Genomic DNA, 19,126 nt, shown 5'->3' with positions numbered 1-19,126 from the left:
TAAATGCAAACTCATATCTGTGTTTTTGACCCATTCCTGGGGTACTCAATAGTTCTCGCTATTTTGAAATCCTCCTCCTCTTAACTACTGTAAACTGCTAAAATTTAAAATTCTTAAATGAGCTACTGTTAAGTTATATAAACCACTGTTTTGATAATGTTTATACAATAATAAAGTACTGTTATATAATGTAAAATAAGGGTAAAGCATAAAGTTAAATAAAGTATTGAAGAAAAGAGAGCTGACTGGTTTGCTCTGTGAATCAAATGTAGGTCACCAAATAGTATTGGGTGCTCATGGAAGACAGGAAGCTACAGGATAAAAGGATGTTAAAGTATAAAGATAAAGTATTGTTATTGTTGTTCTGCAAAAGCTCTTCTTTTTGTGTGGGTGTCTGTGAGAAGCAGAGGAAAAAACGAAATGCTGAAGCGAAGAGAAGAGAAGGGACAATTTATACTTGATGTTCGTGATCAAGTCATTTCATATTTCGCACGTGGAACAAGCCACCATCCATTTCTAGTTCTGTGACTTTTTATATCCAAACCACATCTGAACGACAGAAGTAGCCTCTTTTTTTGGGTGCGAGCTCCTCTTTGTTTTGGGTTTGCCGGTCGGTCTCCGTGTCTTGTGCAGAATCCCCACATTTATTATCACTTTCAGCATTGTTTGCTTATTTTGGTGCTGTGCATTGTGTAGATGGCCACCCAGCCAAACGCAAAGCATTATCAGATGACTTAAATGAAATAAACACATACGTCTATCATATATGAAACTTCAAACAATATATTTCATCATATCACACAGCCCTACTCGTTTATCGTCCATGTTACAGTGTTACGGTGATGAAGGTGGCAATGTGGGATCACGTGGATCAGACGTTAGCTGGTGTTGCAAACTGACTAAGAAAAATTAGAATGTCGGGAAAGGTCTCTGTTTTTATGTTACATCACAACCTGCTTACTCATTGGCAATAGAAACTAAGATATATTAGTTTATACACAGTACCTTTAAGTTAGGTTCCTTTTCCAAACTAACACTAAAGCACATCTTGCAATGCAGCAATGAGACATTCTAAGGCATCTTTGTGCATTTTGTGCTATATAAGTTTTGTTAGCTTCTTGTGGGTGACAGATCTGCAGACACACAACTGAGGGAGAGCAGTTGACCAATGAACAGAAGGAGTAAACACAGTATAAATGAACCTCTATAACTGCTCGGTGTCAGTGCTCCCTCTGTTTGACTTCGTTGCGTTATTTGTCCAGGGCAGGAAATGATGAATTTACAGACATGTCAGAAACAGAAGTGTTTTCATCTTTTAACCCCGCGCTTTCTGTTTGCTTCCTTCTCATTTCTCTTTCAGTTCACCCTTCAAAGAAGAATCGTCAGACGTGTGTGAGGAAGAGCCTCATATGCGCCTTCGCCATGGCATTCATCATCAGCGTCATGCTCATCGCGGCCAATCAGATGCTGAGGAACGGCATGGAGTAGCTGCGCCCACTGTGAGCAGGGAACAAGCCAGCCTGCATGTGCATGCCAGTGGGTGAGGTCATCCCTGTTGATAGGAAAAGAACTACAAGGAATAATACTCAAAATAATCAGCGATGAAATCCATAAGTATTCTTAGTTGTTTTCGAACGAGTGGCGCCTCTCCACACAATGAAACCGTGAAGCCAGCACGAGGAGTGATGCAGGACTCCTCCCCCTTTACTCTGACAGGGACACTCAAGGGCTGACATTACACATGATACTCTGTCTGTTTCCCTGATGCAATAAAAAAATGTTTCAAAAAAAAAAACAAAAAAAAAATGTGCTGGAGTTCAGAGCTGCTCGCTTTTCCAACAGGCGAGATGTGACGTGTGTGTCTGCAGATGTGTCACCCACCAGGAGTCTGATGAGCTACCGGGGCTGCAGTCTGGGCCCCGAAAGGGAACGAGCAAAAGGGAACAATTGCCCTCTTATTATAGTTCCTGGAAGCATGATGGCAGTGCTCACCGCCACTCAAGCAGAAGGATCCGTGCGCGTCGGGCCATAGCTCCTGGAGCTCCCATGGTGCTACGATACTTCAGCTCCTCAGCTTTCTATTCTCAACCACTGCGTCTGTGGGCTGCTATGAGGTGCTGGCATCAGTTCATCAGCCTAACACATCAAGCAGAAAGGCAGACAAAACGTCAAATGCTTACTCCAGGCTCGTGTTTTGGCTTTGTTATGTTCATGAATGAACACAGACCGTCTGAAAGTCTGAACACTGTTCAGGTGCAAAGAAAAAGTTTGTGTTCTGTTTAAGGAAAGAAAATCCACCCTCTCACTGCTCACACTGTCATCAATCTGTGGTGTTCAGTGCATTCCAGGAGTTACTTTGCAAGGCGATTTAATTTAACTTTCTCTCACTCTGCCTCATCTAATTCTGCCCCAGCTGGTCATTTCCAACATTTCCCAGAATGACTGTGGACAGCCTCCCTGAGAACAGGTGTGAAAGACAGTGGAGGAGCTAAAAAGCAAAAGGTTTTCCAGGCCACAAAACCTGAATTGAACTATTTACTCTGAAACAGGGATACTTTACTTGCTTTGCCCAAGGGCCACTTTTGTAAAATGACAGGAGGCCAGGAGACAAACATCAATATTGAGCAGATAAAATGAACAAAAAATGTAAATTATTGTACTTTTTTGAATACATTTAAAGGGATGGCTCAGATTTGTTGAAGTTGGCTTGTACGGGGTATTTATCCATAGTCAGTGGCAGGTTTCCTTTACAGATTTGTGCAAAACTTAGCAATATTTTTTTGAAATGTTGGTAAAACACAATTGTGAGATGACTGCATTTCCACTGAGTGATGTTCTGCGACTTCTCCTTTGGTGAAAACATTCCAAGCATGACAATGGGTGTTCAAAACATTGGCAGCTTTATTTCTGTTAATATTTCTAATCTAAGGAGACGTAGGCGTGTAATGTGAGCGATAATGGAAAGGCAAACCCCTTATTGTGGGAACGGCCATGTATGAGGGATTTCTGGGAGGTGATAGTCCACAATTTCACAGAGGAATTGTGGATTCAAAACTTCCGGATGATCCGTTAAAATTTTGAAGACTTACGTGATGCAATAACAGCTCTTGTAGTGCAGCTGCCTGAGCTGTTATGCATAGCCTCATGCCTCATAGCATCATGTGACCTACGAAAGTCTATAAAAGTTTCCCTTACACTTTTGCATACAATAACCCAAACAAAATAAGATTTTGAGGCAGTAACAGACCAGCAGCTTCTGTGTTTAGCAAGGTTAAATCACTGGTTTTCTCAATGGAGTCTGGCTTTGAAGAGAGTGATATAATTACTTCATTTTCCTGTTGAAAATCACTATCTGACAGAGGTAAAGCAGTGAAAATATTCTAACTATGGAGTACACCTAAATTAATATTGATTTTGTTTTTATGTGGGATGTTTTTTAGGAGGCTAAAATACGTTTTGTTGCTGACCCTGTCCCAGCGGTACATTGCTAAGCTTTCCTGGTGGTGCTCTGACTGCTTCTTCAAATGTGGGGGCGTGCCAACTGACATCTATGGTATGTAATATACTGGAGAATTAACCCACACAAATTCTCTTCAAAAAGTCTGAACTATCCCTTTAAGCTATTTTTCAATGCTGTTTTAGAACTCTGGCACATTATTTACATTCTAAGTACAAGAAAAAAAATTCCATTGTGAATGAATTTATTTCTTCAGTACGACAAAAAGGCCGCTGAGTACCCTATCATGGCCAGATTTGGCCCAGGGGCCCGTGAGTTGAGTATCACTGCTTTAAATGCAGTACATCTCCTGGCTTCTTGACAGATTTCAACCTGCAAATGTTTTGGTGTAGTAGCTAAATGAAGCTTTTGCCCTTGAATCTTAAGGGACTGACACCAAAAACTAAACATTTTTCATATGTTGTTAAATATATGATGCCACATCATCTGGTTTGGCCAGTTGTCCATGAAAGAAAAGGCCCAGACACACCAAACTGGAATGAAAGAAGCAGTGGAGACAAAAGCCAACAAAAAGTTGAACACGCCATGAAGACTACAGTGGCCAACTATCACAGACTCTCTGCACCTGCGTGAGAAGAAATCACTCTTCATGCCAACTTTATTCTCCATTGAAAAAGGGAAACCGCAAGAACCACAAGACGGATTTAAGACGCTAGTTAACCTATTGGCACATTAACAACGCCAGCTTTTATTTCACTTACCTTGCACAGAGCAATTTCATTCTCCGAAGGGCGTTTCCAGCAAGGTCCAACTAGTGCCAACGATGCAGGACAAATCGCAAAAACTAGGGCAACAGATGTTCATCTCTGGCCCGACAATGGCGGCCGACTGTCAGCCTGGTGTGTCAGGGTCCTAAGAGAAATTTACTCAAGAGTTGGAAGGTGCATCACCACCACTGCAGGATTTTTTAACCGTGTTGGAGTGATTTAGGGTGGATTTTTTTTGTGTCCTTCAGATCAAAGAAATCAAAGTTAATGAATGATAACATAGTGCTGTGAAAAGCTTAATCCCCCCTAAGTTTTCTGCAAGAGTTGTTGCATTAAAAAAAATATTATACAATATAAAGTTTTGGTCTGTGGACCATGTATTTTATCATTTTAAATGCAGATGAGTTTAAATTAGTTTCACATCAAATACACAAATGGAAAAAAGTTGCAAAACCACGGCACCATTTGATTAATCTCATGTTTTTGATTGAAAATTATCTAATTCATCATCTAAAATCATCCTTGTATGACTTTCATTTTATCATTTGAATCCATCCTGCAACTAAAATTCTGTTTCCATTGAAATGATTATTCAATTCATCAACATTTTTTAATTAGATTATCGTAATGTTTAAGCAAAATTTCACTGTAGCACTCACCATAGTTACATTATTTTAATATTAAACAGTTCCCGCTGTTTGAGGTCACTGTGAAGTCCACAAATAAAGATTTCTGAACTGCGATAATTCTGTAAAAACGCAGGGGGGTTGCAAACTTTCTCACAGCATTGAGCAGTTTAAAAACACGTCTTGACTGGTTGATTCCCGCTGAGGTTGTCTCTGAACTCCTGCACTGACTCTCATCTCATGTGACCCCAGCCAGCGGTCAGAAACACCCATGTCACCAATGCATGCAATCAAGTCGACGTCTTTTGTATATACCGTAACCCACGTCTGAAGTGTCTCCGGTGTCTGCTGAAGGTGTACAGTCCGTCTGTATGTGCATGACTGTCGGTGCTCTCTGCTCACTCGGGTTCAGAGGTGCAGGGAGGGAGATCAGCAGGAAGAGAGAGGCGGCTGCTTCATCACAAACACGCAAGCGTTGAAGGCCCTTTCTGCTCCCTCTCAACCCTCTCGCCAAAGCCATAGACCTCCGCAGAGGTGAACCAGACAACACAACATAGATGCTTCTCCTCGCTCCGACATGGAAACAAAAGATCAATCTGGCATTTTTACGCAGAAATATGTCTTTATGTAGAGTTTGGTTTGTTCTTGTTATTTTTTTTTTGCACTATTCCTGTCATCCATCCCAATGAAATGACAAGTAGGGCTGTAAGATTGTGCAAGAGAGCCATCTACAGGTGAGAAGACATCACTTTGTCCATGCTGCTGTCCCACTACAGTGTTTGTGTGTTCCTCAACAGGCAGGACTCTCACAGCGTTATACTCACAATGTCTGGCAACTGTTGATCTTAAATGTTAAAATATGAGGATTTTTATGTATGTATAGACTGACTTTGATCTACTGACTGCAGGTAGAACAGCACTTGTATTTGAACATAGTGTATTTATAGGAATAGATTTCTTGTCTATGACAGAAAAAAAATCTTTGGAACCTGTAAAAGGTTTCATTCACAGATTAATTACCACTACTACATTTTGGAGACTGAAGAAAGAGCGCTTTGTGTAAAAGCAGTCTACAAAACCTTGTAGGTCACACTGTTTTTGATTTTTTTTTTTTTATTAATCAGGAAAAGTCATACTGATTAATATTTGTTTTGCTCCTTTTTTAAAATATTTTTTAGTCTTGCAGTATTAGTGGAAATTTTCAAAATTCACAGCTAGACTCTGCGGGCATGTAGTGGTTAACTGGAAAAGTGTTTTACTTGTTCTTCGAGAAGAACTTTTTAATTTTATTTTCATTATTTCGGGGGGTTTGAGTTAAAGTTACCATGGTTACAGTTGTACTGTAATCAAACAACCCTAGCCCTTGCATGTCTTGACAGCTGAAGAAAAGTTTTATTTTGGAGGGGAAACGCACAGTGTCTCTTCAGTAGCATGGTGATCGGATCCCACGTGTTTTTCCCACGTAACTTTGTACATACCTAATGACATAGCATATGTATTAGACAAGCACACACTATACATACTTTGCATGTGCAATATTTAAACATGTAGACTAGAGACAGAATTTCAGTTGTACTATTTATTAGAGGCATAATAATTACAAAATTGTAAATACAGAAATCTGTACAAAAGTCAAATGATAAAGCATTGATGCAATAAAACAGTGTTTTTTAAATTCTGCTTTATGTTTTATTTAACACTGAACTTCTGCTTGTTTTTTAAGCAGATATCGGTTCATTGTCAGGTCCAAGGTGTGGGGTGTTCTATAAAAGCATAAAATATTTTTTAGTGACAAGTGAGGCCCTTTAAAAAATAGTTTAAAAGGCTTAAAAACCATTCTGTATTTTTATAGCTTGCTACAAAATGTATATTTGTCCAAAGAGGTTGAAAGCTGAAAGTTAAATGAATTTAATCATGTGGAGCTTGGCGCACATGACTCTTTTCTACTCCCACAGATAAATACGATCGAAGAACGTCCTCACTTACTTTGTACTGACATACTTTTACACACTAAGTGTGGACATTTACTACATGTCAGACAACATGTTTGACCATGTCTTTATGAGATTTTCATCACATAGCTTTTTACTGATTTTTTTGTGACATACTATACATTAATTTTTTTATGGCAACCCAATTATACAAAGATATTTGTATGGCCTATTATGATATTTTTGTGGTATACTATCCTACATTTTTCATAGCATGTTATTTTTCATACGGTAGACCTGCTGTATTTTTCATAGCACATTATGTATTTCTGGTGTACTATACTATATTTCTGTGGCATACTTTATTATGACTTTTTGATTGCATACCATACTGTCAGATTTTAAAAAATATATATATATATATATATATATATATATATATATATATATATATATATATATATATATATATATATATATATATATATATATATATATATATATATATATATATATATATATATATATATATATATATATATATATATACTACACTTTGGCATTTTTGGGCATATGATAGAATGATACTTGATACTTCATTTTTTTTTCTCATTTTGACTTTACTATGAATTTTTTTGCAATACCATACTATGATATTATCTGCTGTTTTATACTATGCAGTTTTCTTTCACAATACTATACTGACATTTTTTTTACCATACTACATCACATTATCATTTCATATTTTTTGCCATCACTTTCTATTACTTTTCTTGCCATTCCATACTTTTTTTGGCAAACCAAACTGACATTTTTAATGGTCTACAACAGTGATATTTTTTGCCGTACTATACTATGACATCTCTATGACATTTCTTAACATACTATAGCCTAGTACTTTTATTGTATACTTTTATATGACTATTTTTTTAAACCATAGTATGCTATATTTTTATAGCACACAATACTTGCTTTTTGGGCATACCATACTATGACATTTTTATACCATACTATACTATTTTTTTTTACAGCAGCAGGACACTTTAAATACACCAATAGCTACAACAAAGAGGAACTCCTAAGACAGAACACGAGGCAGAGGAAGCAACAAGAAACAACAGAACACCAGTTCAAAACAATAACACAGCAACATCATACAGTATTTTAGCACAAATAGCTATGCACGCAACACTAAGCAACAATATATAGCTTTTTAGCACAAATACTCATGCATGCAGCATAAAGCAATAATGCACAACTTAGTATGACATGCAGAGCAGCAATTAAAACAAGAAACAGCAATAGTTAGAAACAGAGATAAAATACAAAAGTCATAACAAGACCTTAATAAGATATTAGAAGATGCAGTTACAAGTTAACAATTTGTCTATGTGCACTAAAACGCAGGCAGGCCATGCAACACAAAGTTACTTTTAAATGTTTTCACATAAATGTAACTAAATCAAGATTTCACTCCCAATAAAAGGTCAAGAACCGACTGCAATCATTTGACTTGACTAAAACTGTATTATCTAATATTATCCCTTTTTCAATGTTAAAATATACAACACATTTCTATCCCTATAGAATCCACCTTATACATGAGTAACATAACAAGTCTGCAAAGATATTTTGACCAAACTGCCCTTGGTGTTATTTACAGCAACTGTTGGATGAAATTTAATAGGATTTTAACCAACATATAGTAATCCTATTTCATGCCAGCAGATGATGAGCAGGCCTGCTGTCGTTAAAGAGTCTGTTCAGCATTCAGTGTTGTGTTAGCATGCAGGCTCTGTCCTCCAGAGCCACGCCACCCTCTCCAGCTCCCATCTAGAAACAGGCCCTTGTGCTCCCAGCAGGCTCCTCCTGTTTCATTTACATCTCAGGATTTTAGCTGATGCTTCACCCGGAGCAGCATTAAGTGAGAATAAGCAGTATGAGTTTAGCATCTGGTTCAAGGACACTTTTACTACACGGCTGCTACAGAATCCAATCCATAACTTAACATTTATAAGACGACCTTTTTAATGTTGGACCACCTGGCTTCCTCACATGATGTTGTGTAATATTTTGATGTACTACTTTTAAAAAGGATATTTGATTAAACTATTCATAAGCCAATTTGGTGTTCACAGTTGCACCAGATGCCATGCTGCTGTTAGCTGAGAGTGAAATCTCTTTTGAAGAAGTCTGTTTTTGGAGATAATTTAAAAGGCAAATCTCACAGTATGAGTAAAACATGTTGACCAGGACCAAGCGAATGGAACCCCAAAGGAAGCCTATTTTAAACTAGTAATAAATTCTAATAGGTGGATATTACCTAAAATTTAGAATTTTTCAAATTGAAATTTTAATAATGTTGAAACATTCTTAGGATGAAACATTGCAGAGAATTGGCACAGGAATTATGGCAACATCAAACTTAAAATTGATCAAATTTTGATTTAGAGCGAAAAACGGTCTGCATGCTAAACTTGCATTATTGCATTATCTGCTTTGTCGAAAGCAATTTTATTGAACTAAACTTTTGTTACTGAGTTGTTAGCAGCTCTTTGAAATCACCTCTTTCTTCTCTTCACAAGACAAGGAGCCTCTGACTCATCAGGTCCCAAGCTGGGGTCAGGTGAGAGCTCTTGATTGTCACCTCTGTTGTCATTGGTCATACTGCGCTGTGATTTTTTTCATGACTTTTATGGCATACAGCTATAACCTTTATAATGCATTTTATGACATACTCTAGTACTTTTTTATGACTTTTTTTATGGTATATGGCAACTTTTTGTGACATGGAGATTTTTATAGTATTTTGGTTGACATACCATACTAATGGCCAGTCTATGACATTTTCATAATGATTTTGGACAACTTACTATACTATGACATTTTTTCATGATTTTGGAGGACATACAATACTTATATGTTTTTTCATGATTATGGACAACATACTATACTATGACGATTACTTGTGATGATTTTGACTGACATACTATACAAGGACATTTTTCATGTTTTTGGAAAAAAACTACACAATGACATCTCTGTGATTATTTTCGATGACATTTGCTACAACATTTTTTCACAATTTTGGACAACATGCTAGACTATAATTTTTTTCTTCATTTTGGAAAAAAACAAAACTATAACATTTATTCATGATTTTGGATGACTTGTCATACTGTGACATTTTTCATGGTTTTGGAAAACATACTATATGTATGACGTTTTTTTTCATGATATTGAACAACATACCATACTCTAAACCTTTTTTATTTTATGAACGACATACTTAACTATGACATTTTTGTTATAATTTTGGATGAAATACTACATGAAGAATGCTTTGTGATGATTTTGGATGACAAACTGTACTATGACATTTTTTCATTGTTTTGGATGACATACTATGCTATGAAGTTTTTTCATGATTTTAGGCGACAGACTATACTATGATGTTTTTCATGATTTTGGATGACAAACTATAATATGACGTTTTTTGGTGATTATTGATTACATAGTATACTATGATGTTACTAGTCTATGGCATTTTTTCATGATGTTGGAGGACATAGTATACTATGACGCTTTATCCTAATTTTGGACAACATACTATACTATGACCTTTTTTCACTATTTTGATTAACCTACTATACTTTGACATTTTTGTCACGATTTTGGACGACATACTATACTATGACATCATGATTTTGAACGACAGACTATACTGTGACATTTTTTCATTATTTTGAACCACATACTATACAATGACCTTTTTAGATGATTTTTGACAATGTACTATACCAAGACATTTTTTTATGATTTTGGTGGACATACTATACTATGATGTCATGATTTTGGACGATATACTACACTGTGACATTTTTTCATGATTTTAGACCACATACTATACAATTACTTTTTTGGATTATTTTTGATGACATACTGTACTAAGACATTTTTCATGATTTTGGAGGACATACTGTACTATGATGTCATGATTATGGACGACATGCTATACTATACAATGACATTTTTGTCATGATTTTGAAGTTTTTGCAACTTTCTATGGTATTTCGTGTCTTAGCATACTACTTGGGGTGGTTTTCAACTGTTTTCAGCTGTTTTTGGGACAGGTCAAATTTTAACATTTTTGCCTTACATTTTGGGTCACTTTTTCAACATACTATATTATGGTATTTACTATGGTGTGTCATGGAACACTATTTGAGGTGGTTTTCAACTGTTTTCAGCTATTTTTGGGAAATATTAAATTTTGACAATTTTGTCTTACTATTGCCTTGCATTTTGGGTCATTTTTTCGTCATGCTATATTATGTATGTTATATATTATGTTTTTGGCCGTTTTTGCAATTTCTATGCTATGGCAGGTCTTGGCATGCTATTTTAGGTCGTTTTCAACTGTTATCAGCTGCTTTTGGGATGGGTCAAATCTTGACATTTTTGTCTTACTTATAGCCTTGCATTTTGAGTCATTTTTTTCAGCATGCTATATTATGGTGTTTTTGGCCATTTTTGCAACTTTCTATGGTGAAGGGTGTCTTGGCACGCTATTTGAGGTGGTTTTCAACTGTTTTCAGCTATTTTGGGGATTTTTGTCTTGCTATTGCCTTGCATTTTGTGTTATCTTTCAACATGCTATGTTATGGTGTTTTAGCAATTTTTGCACTTTTTATGCTATGGCGTGTCTTGGCATGCTATTTTAGGTGGTTTTCAACTGTTTTCAGCTATTATTGGGACACGTCAGATTTTGACATTTTTGCCTTACTATAGCCTTGCATTTTGAGTCTTTTTGTCAGCATGCTATATTATGGTGTTTTTGGCTGTTTTTGCAAATTTCTATGGTGAAGGGTGTCTTGGCACGCTATTTTAGGTGGTTTTCAACTGTTTGCAGCAGTTTTTGGGACGTGTCAAATTTGGACATTTTTGCCTTACTATAGCCTTGCATTTTGGGTCATTTTTTCGACGTGCAATATTGTGGTGTTTTTGGCCATTTTTGCAACTTTCTATGGTGAAGGGTGTCTTGGCACGCTATTTTAGAGGGTTGTCAACTGTTATCAGCTGTTTTTGGGACGGGTCAAATCTTGACATTTTTGCCTTACTATAGCCTTGCATTTTGGGTCATTTTTTCTACATACTATATTATGGTGTTTTTGGCCGTTTTTACAACTTTCTATGCTATGGCACTTCTTGGCATGTGATTTGTCATGGTTTTCAACTGTTTTCAGCTGCTTTTGGGATGGGTCAAATCTTGACATTTTTGCCTTACTATAGCCTTGCATTTTGGGTCATTTTTTCAGCATGCTATATTATGGTGTTTTGGGCAGTTTTTGCAAATTTCTATGGTGAAGGGTGTCTTGGCACGCTATTTTAGGTGGTTTTCAACTGTTTGCAGCAGTTTTTGGGACGTGTCAAATTTGGACATTTTTGCCTTACTATAGCCTTGCATTTTGGGTCATTTTTTCTACATACTATATTATGATGTTTTTGGCCGTTTTTGCAACTTTCTATGCTATGGTGCCTCTTGGTACCCCATTTTAGGTGGTTGTAGACTGTTTTCAGCTGTTTTTGAGACGGGTCAAATTTTGACATTTTTGCCTTACTATAGCCTTGCATATTGCGTCATTTTTCGACATGCTATTTTATGGTGTTTTGGCAATTTTTGCACTTTTTATGCTATGGCGTGTCTTGGCACGCTATTTTAGGTGGTTTTCAACTGTTTTCAGCGATTATTGGGACACGTCAGATTTTGACATTTTTGCCTTACTATAGCCTTGCATTTTGGGTCATTTTTTTGACGCGCAATATTGTGGTGTTTTTGGCCATTTTTGCAACTTTCTATGGTGAAGGGTGTCTTGGCACGCTATTTTAGAGGGTTGTCAACTGTTATCAGCTGTTTTTGGGACGGGTCAAATCTTGACATTTTTGCCTTACTATAGCCTTGCATTTTGGGTCATTTTTTCGACATGCAATATTGTGGTGTTTTTGGCCATTTTTGCAACTTTCTAAGCTATGGTGCCTCTTGGCATGCTATTTTAGAGGGTTGTCAACTGTTATCATCTGTTTTTGGGATGGGTCAAATCTTGACATTTTTGCCTTACTATAGCCTTGCATTTTGGGTCATTTTTTCGACATGCAATATTGTGGTGTTTTTGGCCATTTTTGCAACTTTCTATGCTATGGCACTTCTTGGCACGTGATTTGACGTGGTTTTTAACTGTTTTCAGCTGCTTTTGGGACGGGTCAAATCTTGACATTTTTGCCTTACTATAGCCTTGTTTTTTAGACATGCAATATTGTGGTGGTTTTGGCCGTTTTTGCAACTTTCTATGCTATGGTGCCTCTTGGCATGTGATTTGACGTGGTTTTTAACTGTTATCAGCTGCTTTTGGGACGGGTCAAATCTTGACATTTTTGCCTTACTATAGCCTTGCATTTTGGGTCATTTTTTCAGCATGCTATATTATGGTGTTTTTGGCTGTTTTTGCAAATTTCTATGGTGAAGGGTGTCTTGGCACGCTATTTTAGGTGGTTGTAGACTGTTTTCAGCTGTTTTTGAGACGGGTCAAATTTTGCCATTTTTGCCTTACTATAGCCTTGCATATTGCGTCATTTTTCGACATGCTATGTTATGGTGTTTTGGCAATTTTTGCACTTTTTATGCTATGGCGTGTCTTGGCACGCTATTTTAGGTGGTTTTCAACTGTTATCAGCTGTTTTTGGGACGGGTCAAATCTTGACATTTTTGCCTTACTATAGCCTTGCATTTTGGGTCATTTTTTCGACATGCAATATTGTGGTGTTTTTGGCCATTTTTGCAACTTTCTAAGCTATGGTGCCTCTTGGCATGCTATTTTAGAGGGTTGTCAACTGTTATCATCTGTTTTTGGGATGGGTCAAATCTTGACATTTTTGCCTTACTATAGCCTTGCATATTGCGTCATTTTTCGACATGCTATGTTATGGTGTTTTGGCAATTTTTGCAATTTTTATGCTATGGCGTGTCTTGGCACGCTATTTTAGGTGGTTTTCAACTGTTTTCAGCTATTATTGGGACACGTCAGATTTTGACATTTTTGCCTTACTATAGCCTTGCATTTTGGGTTATTTTTTCGACATGCAATATTGTGGTGTTTTTGGCCATTTTTGCAACTTTCTATGCTATGGCACTTCTTGGCACGTGATTTGACGTGGTTTTTAACTGTTTTCAGCTGCTTTTGGGACGGGTCAAATCTTGACATTTTTGCCTTACTATAGCCTTGTTTTTTAGACATGCAATATTGTGGTGGTTTTGGCCGTTTTTGCAACTTTCTATGCTATGGTGCCTCTTGTTACCCCATTTTAGGTGGTTGTAGACTGTTTTCAGCTGTTTTTGAGACGGGTCAAATTTTGCCATTTTTGCCTTACTATAGCCTTGCATATTGCGTCATTTTTCGACATGCTATGTTATGGTGTTTTGGCAATTTTTGCACTTTTTATGCTATGGCGTGTCTTGGCACGCTATTTTAGGTGGTTTTCAACTGTTTTCAGCTATTATTGGGACACGTCAGATTTTGACATTTTTGCCTTACTATAGCCTTGCATTTTGGGTCATTTTTTTGACGCGCAATATTGTGGTGTTTTTGGCTGTTTTTGCAACTTTCTATGGTGAAGGGTGTCTTGGCACGCTATTTTAGAGGGTTGTCAACTGTTATCAGCTGTTTTTGGGACGGGTCAAATCTTGACATTTTTGCCTTACTATAGCCTTGCATTTTGGGTCATTCTTTCGACACGCAATATTGTGGTGTTTTTGGCCATTTTTGCAACTTTCTATGGTGAAGGATGTCTTGGCACGCTATTTGAGGTGGTTTTCAACTGTTTTCAGCTATTTTTGGGAAGTATTCAATTTTCACAATTTTACCTTACTATAGCCTTGCATTTTGGGTCATTTTTTTCTACACGCAATATTGTGGTGTTTTTGGCCATTTTTGCAACTTTCTAAGCTATGGTGCCTCTTGGCATGCTATTTTAGAGGGTTGTCAACTGTTATCATCTGTTTTTGGGATGGGTCAAATCTTGACATTTTTGCCTTACTATAGCCTTGCATTTTGGGTCATTTTTTCGACATGCAATATTGTGGTGTTTTTGGCCATTTTTGCAACTTTCTAAGCTATGGTGCCTCTTGGCATGCTATTTTAGAGGGTTGTCAACTGTTATCATCTGTTATTGGATGGGTCAAATCTTGACATTTTTGCCTTACTATAGCCTTGCATTTTGGGTCATTTTTTCGACATGCAATATTGTGGTGTTTTTGGCCATTTTTTCCAACTTTCTATGCTATGGCACTTCTTGGCACGTGATTTGACGTGGTTTTTAACTGTTTTCAGCTGCTTTTGGGACGGGTCAAATCTTGACATTTTTGCCTTACTATAGCCTTGTTTTTTAGACATGCAATATTGTGGTGGTTTTGGCCGTTTTTGCAACTTTCTATGCTATGGTGCCTCTTGTTACCCCATTTTAGGTGGTTGTAGACTGTTTTCAGCTGTTTTTGAGACGGGTCAAATTTTGCCATTTTTGCCTTACTATAGCCTTGCATATTGCGTCATTTTTCGACATGCTATGTTATGGTATTTTGGCAATTTTGCAACTTTCTATGCTATGGCGTGTCTTGGCACGCTATTTTAGGTGGTTTTCAACTGTTATCAGCTGTTTTTGGACGGGTCAAATCTTGACATTTTGCCTTACTATAGCCTTGCATTTTGGGTCATTTTTCTACATACTATATTGTGGTGTTTTTGGCCATTTTTGCAACTTTCTAAGCTATGGTGCCTCTTGGCATGCTATTTTAGAGGGTTGTCAACTGTTATCATCTGTTTTTGGGATGGGTCAAATCTTGACATTTTTGCCTTACTATAGCCTTGCATTTTGGGTCATTTTTTCGACATGCAATATTGTGGTGTTTTTGGCCATTTTTTCCAACTTTCTATGCTATGGCACTTTTTGGCACGTGATTTGACGTGGTTTTTAACTGTTTTCAGCTGCTTTTGGGACGGGTCAAATCTTGACATTTTTGCCTTACTATAGCCTTGTTTTTTAGACATGCAATATTGTGGTGGTTTTGGCCGTTTTTGCAACTTTCTATGCTATGGTGCCTCTTGTTACCCCATTTTAGGTGGTTGTAGACTGTTTTCAGCTGTTTTTGAGACGGGTCAAATTTTGGCATTTTTGCCTTACTATAGCCTTGCATATTGCGTCATTTTTCGACATGCTATGTTATGGTGTTTTGGCAATTTTTGCAATTTTTATGCTATGGCGTGTCTTGGCATGCTATTTTAGGTGGTTTTCAACTGTTTTCAGCTATTATTGGGACACGTCAGATTTTGACATTTTGCCTTACTATAGCCTTGCATTTTGGGTCATTTTTTCGACATGCAATATTGTGGTGTTTTTGGCCATTTTTGCAACTTTCTATGCTATGGCACTTCTTGGCATGTGATTTGACGTGGTTTTTAACTGTTATCAGCTGTTTTTGGGACGGGTCAAATCTTGACATTTTTGCCTTACTATAGCCTTGCATTTTGGGTCATTCTTTCGACACGCAATATTGTGGTGTTTTTGGCCATTTTTGCAACTTTCTATGGTGAAGGATGTCTTGGCACGCTATTTGAGGTGGTTTTCAACTGTTTTCAGCTATTTTGGGGAAGTATTCAATTTTCACAATTTTACCTTACTATAGCCTTGCATTTTGGGTCATTTTTTTCTACACGCAATATTGTGGTGTTTTTGGCCATTTTTGCAACTTTCTAAGCTATGGTGCCTCTTGGCATGCTATTTTAGAGGGTTGTCAACTGTTATCATCTGTTTTTGGGATGGGTCAAATCTTGACATTTTTGCCTTACTATAGCCTTGCATTTTGGGTCATTTTTTCGACATGCAATATTGTGGTGTTTTTGGCCATTTTTGCAACTTTCTAAGCTATGGCACTTCTTGGCACGTGATTTGACGTGGTTTTTAACTGTTATCAGCTGTTTTTGGGACGGATCAAATCTTGACATTTTTGCCCTACTATAGCCTTGTTTTTTAGACATGCAATATTGTGGTGGTTTTGGCCGTTTTTGCAACTTTCTATGCTATGGTGCCTCTTGTTACCCCATTTTAGGTGGTTGTAGACTGTTTGCAGCAGTTTTTGGGACGGGTCAAATCTTGACATTTTTGCCTTACTATAGCCTTGCATTTTGGGTCATTCTTTCGACACGCAATATTGTGGTGTTTTTGGCCATTTTTGCAACTTTCTATGGTGAAGGATGTCTTGGCACGCTATTTGAGGTGGTTTTCAACTGTTTTCAGCTATTTTGGGGAAGTATTCAATTTTCACAATTTTACCTTACTATAGCCTTGCATTTTGTGTCATTTTTTTCTACACGCAATATTGTGGTGTTTTGGCCATTTTTGCAACTTTCTAAGCTATGGTGCCTCTTGGCATGCTATTTTAGAGGGTTGTCAACTGTTATCATCTGTTTTTGGGATGGGTCAAATCTTGACATTTTTGCCTTACTATAGCCTTGCATTTTGGGTCATTTTTTCGACATGCAATATTGTGGTGTTTTTGGCCATTTTTGCAACTTTCTAAGCTATGGCACTTCTTGGCACGTGATTTGACGTGGTTTTTAACTGTTATCAGCTGTTTTTGGGACGGATCAAATCTTGACATTTTTGCCCTACTATAGCCTTGTTTTTTAGACATGCAATATTGTGGTGGTTTTGGCCGTTTTTGCAACTTTCTATGCTATGGTGCCTCTTGTTACCCCATTTTAGGTGGTTGTAGACTGTTTGCAGCAGTTTTTGGGACGGGTCAAATTTTGCCATTTTTGCCTTACTATAGCCTTGCATATTGCGTCATTTTTCGACATGCTATGTTATGGTGTTTTGGCAATTTTTGCACTTTTTATGCTATGGCGTGTCTTGGCACGCTATTTTAGGTGGTTTTCAACTGTTATCAGCTGTTTTTGGGACGGGTCAAATCTTGACATTTTTGCCTTACTATAGCCTTGCATTTTGGGTCATTCTTTCGACACGCAATATTGTGGTGTTTTTGGCCATTTTTGCAACTTTCTATGGTGAAGGATGTCTTGGCACGCTATTTGAGGTGGTTTTCAACTGTTTTCAGCTATTTTTGGGAAGTATTCAATTTTCACAATTTTACCTTTTCAGATTTTGACATTTTTGCCTTACTATAGCCTTGCATTTTGGGTCATTTTTTTCTACATACTATATTGTGGTGTTTTTGGCAGTTTTTGCAACTTTCTGTGCTATGGCACTTCTTGGCACGTGATTTGACGTGGTTTTTAACTGTTTTCAGCTGCTTTTGGGACGGGTCAAATCTTGCCATTTTTGCCTTACTATAGCCTTGCATATTGCGTCATTTTTCGACATGCTATGTTATGGTGTTTTGGCAATTTTTGCACTTTTTATGCTATGGCGTGTCTTGGCATGCTATTTTAGGTGGTTTTCAACTGTTTTCAGCTATTATTGGGACACGTCAGATTTTGACATTTTTGCCTTACTATAGCCTTGCATTTTGGGTTATTTTTTCGACATGCAATATTGTGGTGTTTTTGGCCATTTTTGCAACTTTCTATGCTATGGCACTTCTTGGCATGTGATTTGACGTGGTTTTTAACTGTTATCAGCTGTTTTTGGGACGGGTCAAATCTTGACATTTTTGCCTTACTATAGCCTTGCATTTTGGGTCATTCTTTCGACACGCAATATTGTGGTGTTTTTGGCCATTTTTGCAACTTTCTATGGTGAAGGATGTCTTGGCACGCTATTTGAGGTGGTTTTCAACTGTTTTCAGCTATTTTGGGGAAGTATTCAATTTTCACAATTTTACCTTACTATAGCTTTGCATTTTGTGTCATTTTTTTCTACACGCAATATTGTGGTGTTTTTGGCCATTTTTGCAACTTTCTAAGCTATGGTGCCTCTTGGCATGCTATTTTAGAGGGTTGTCAACTGTTATCATCTGTTTTTGGGATGGGTCAAATCTTGACATTTTTGCCTTACTATAGCCTTGCATTTTGGGTCATTTTTTCGACATGCAATATTGTGGTGTTTTTGGCCATTTTTGCAACTTTCTAAGCTATGGCACTTCTTGGCACGTGATTTGACGTGGTTTTTAACTGTTATCAGCTGTTTTTGGGACGGATCAAATCTTGACATTTTTGCCCTACTATAGCCTTGTTTTTTAGACATGCAATATTGTGGTGGTTTTGGCCGTTTTTGCAACTTTCTATGCTATGGTGCCTCTTGTTACCCCATTTTAGGTGGTTGTAGACTGTTTTCAGC

The 19,126-nt window shown here is 37.3% G+C and overlaps 1 protein-coding gene across 4 annotated transcripts in view; it reads left to right on the top strand.

The window, feature by feature from the left end:
• The window catches only part of LOC121943512 (calcium-binding protein 8-like), a 142,393-nt gene that overhangs the window by 97,701 nt on the left and 25,566 nt on the right, over window positions 1-19,126 (top strand). Inside the window, exons 6-7 of one of the 4 annotated variants that reach the window (XR_015776862.1) lie at window positions 1,361-1,540; window positions 3,441-3,553. Coding sequence is in view for 1 of the 4 variants with exons in the window: in XM_088079319.1 (XP_087935445.1) it covers window positions 1,361-1,488 (128 nt within the window). In the remaining 3 variants the exon portion in view is untranslated. Of the gene's footprint in view, window positions 1-1,360; window positions 6,526-19,126 lie in introns of those variants that run through there. The other 3 variants (XR_015776861.1, XR_015776860.1, XM_088079319.1) reach the window with 3 other exon arrangements.

Source organism: Plectropomus leopardus, chromosome 6 (genome assembly GCF_026936395.1).
Source record: "Plectropomus leopardus strain MGB_pleo_1.0 chromosome 6, ASM2693639v1, whole genome shotgun sequence".
NCBI classification, from domain to species: domain Eukaryota; kingdom Metazoa; phylum Chordata; class Actinopteri; order Perciformes; family Serranidae; genus Plectropomus; species Plectropomus leopardus.
Note: the sequence above shows the minus strand (reverse complement) of the source record. Positions and strands in the feature narration are given on the sequence as shown.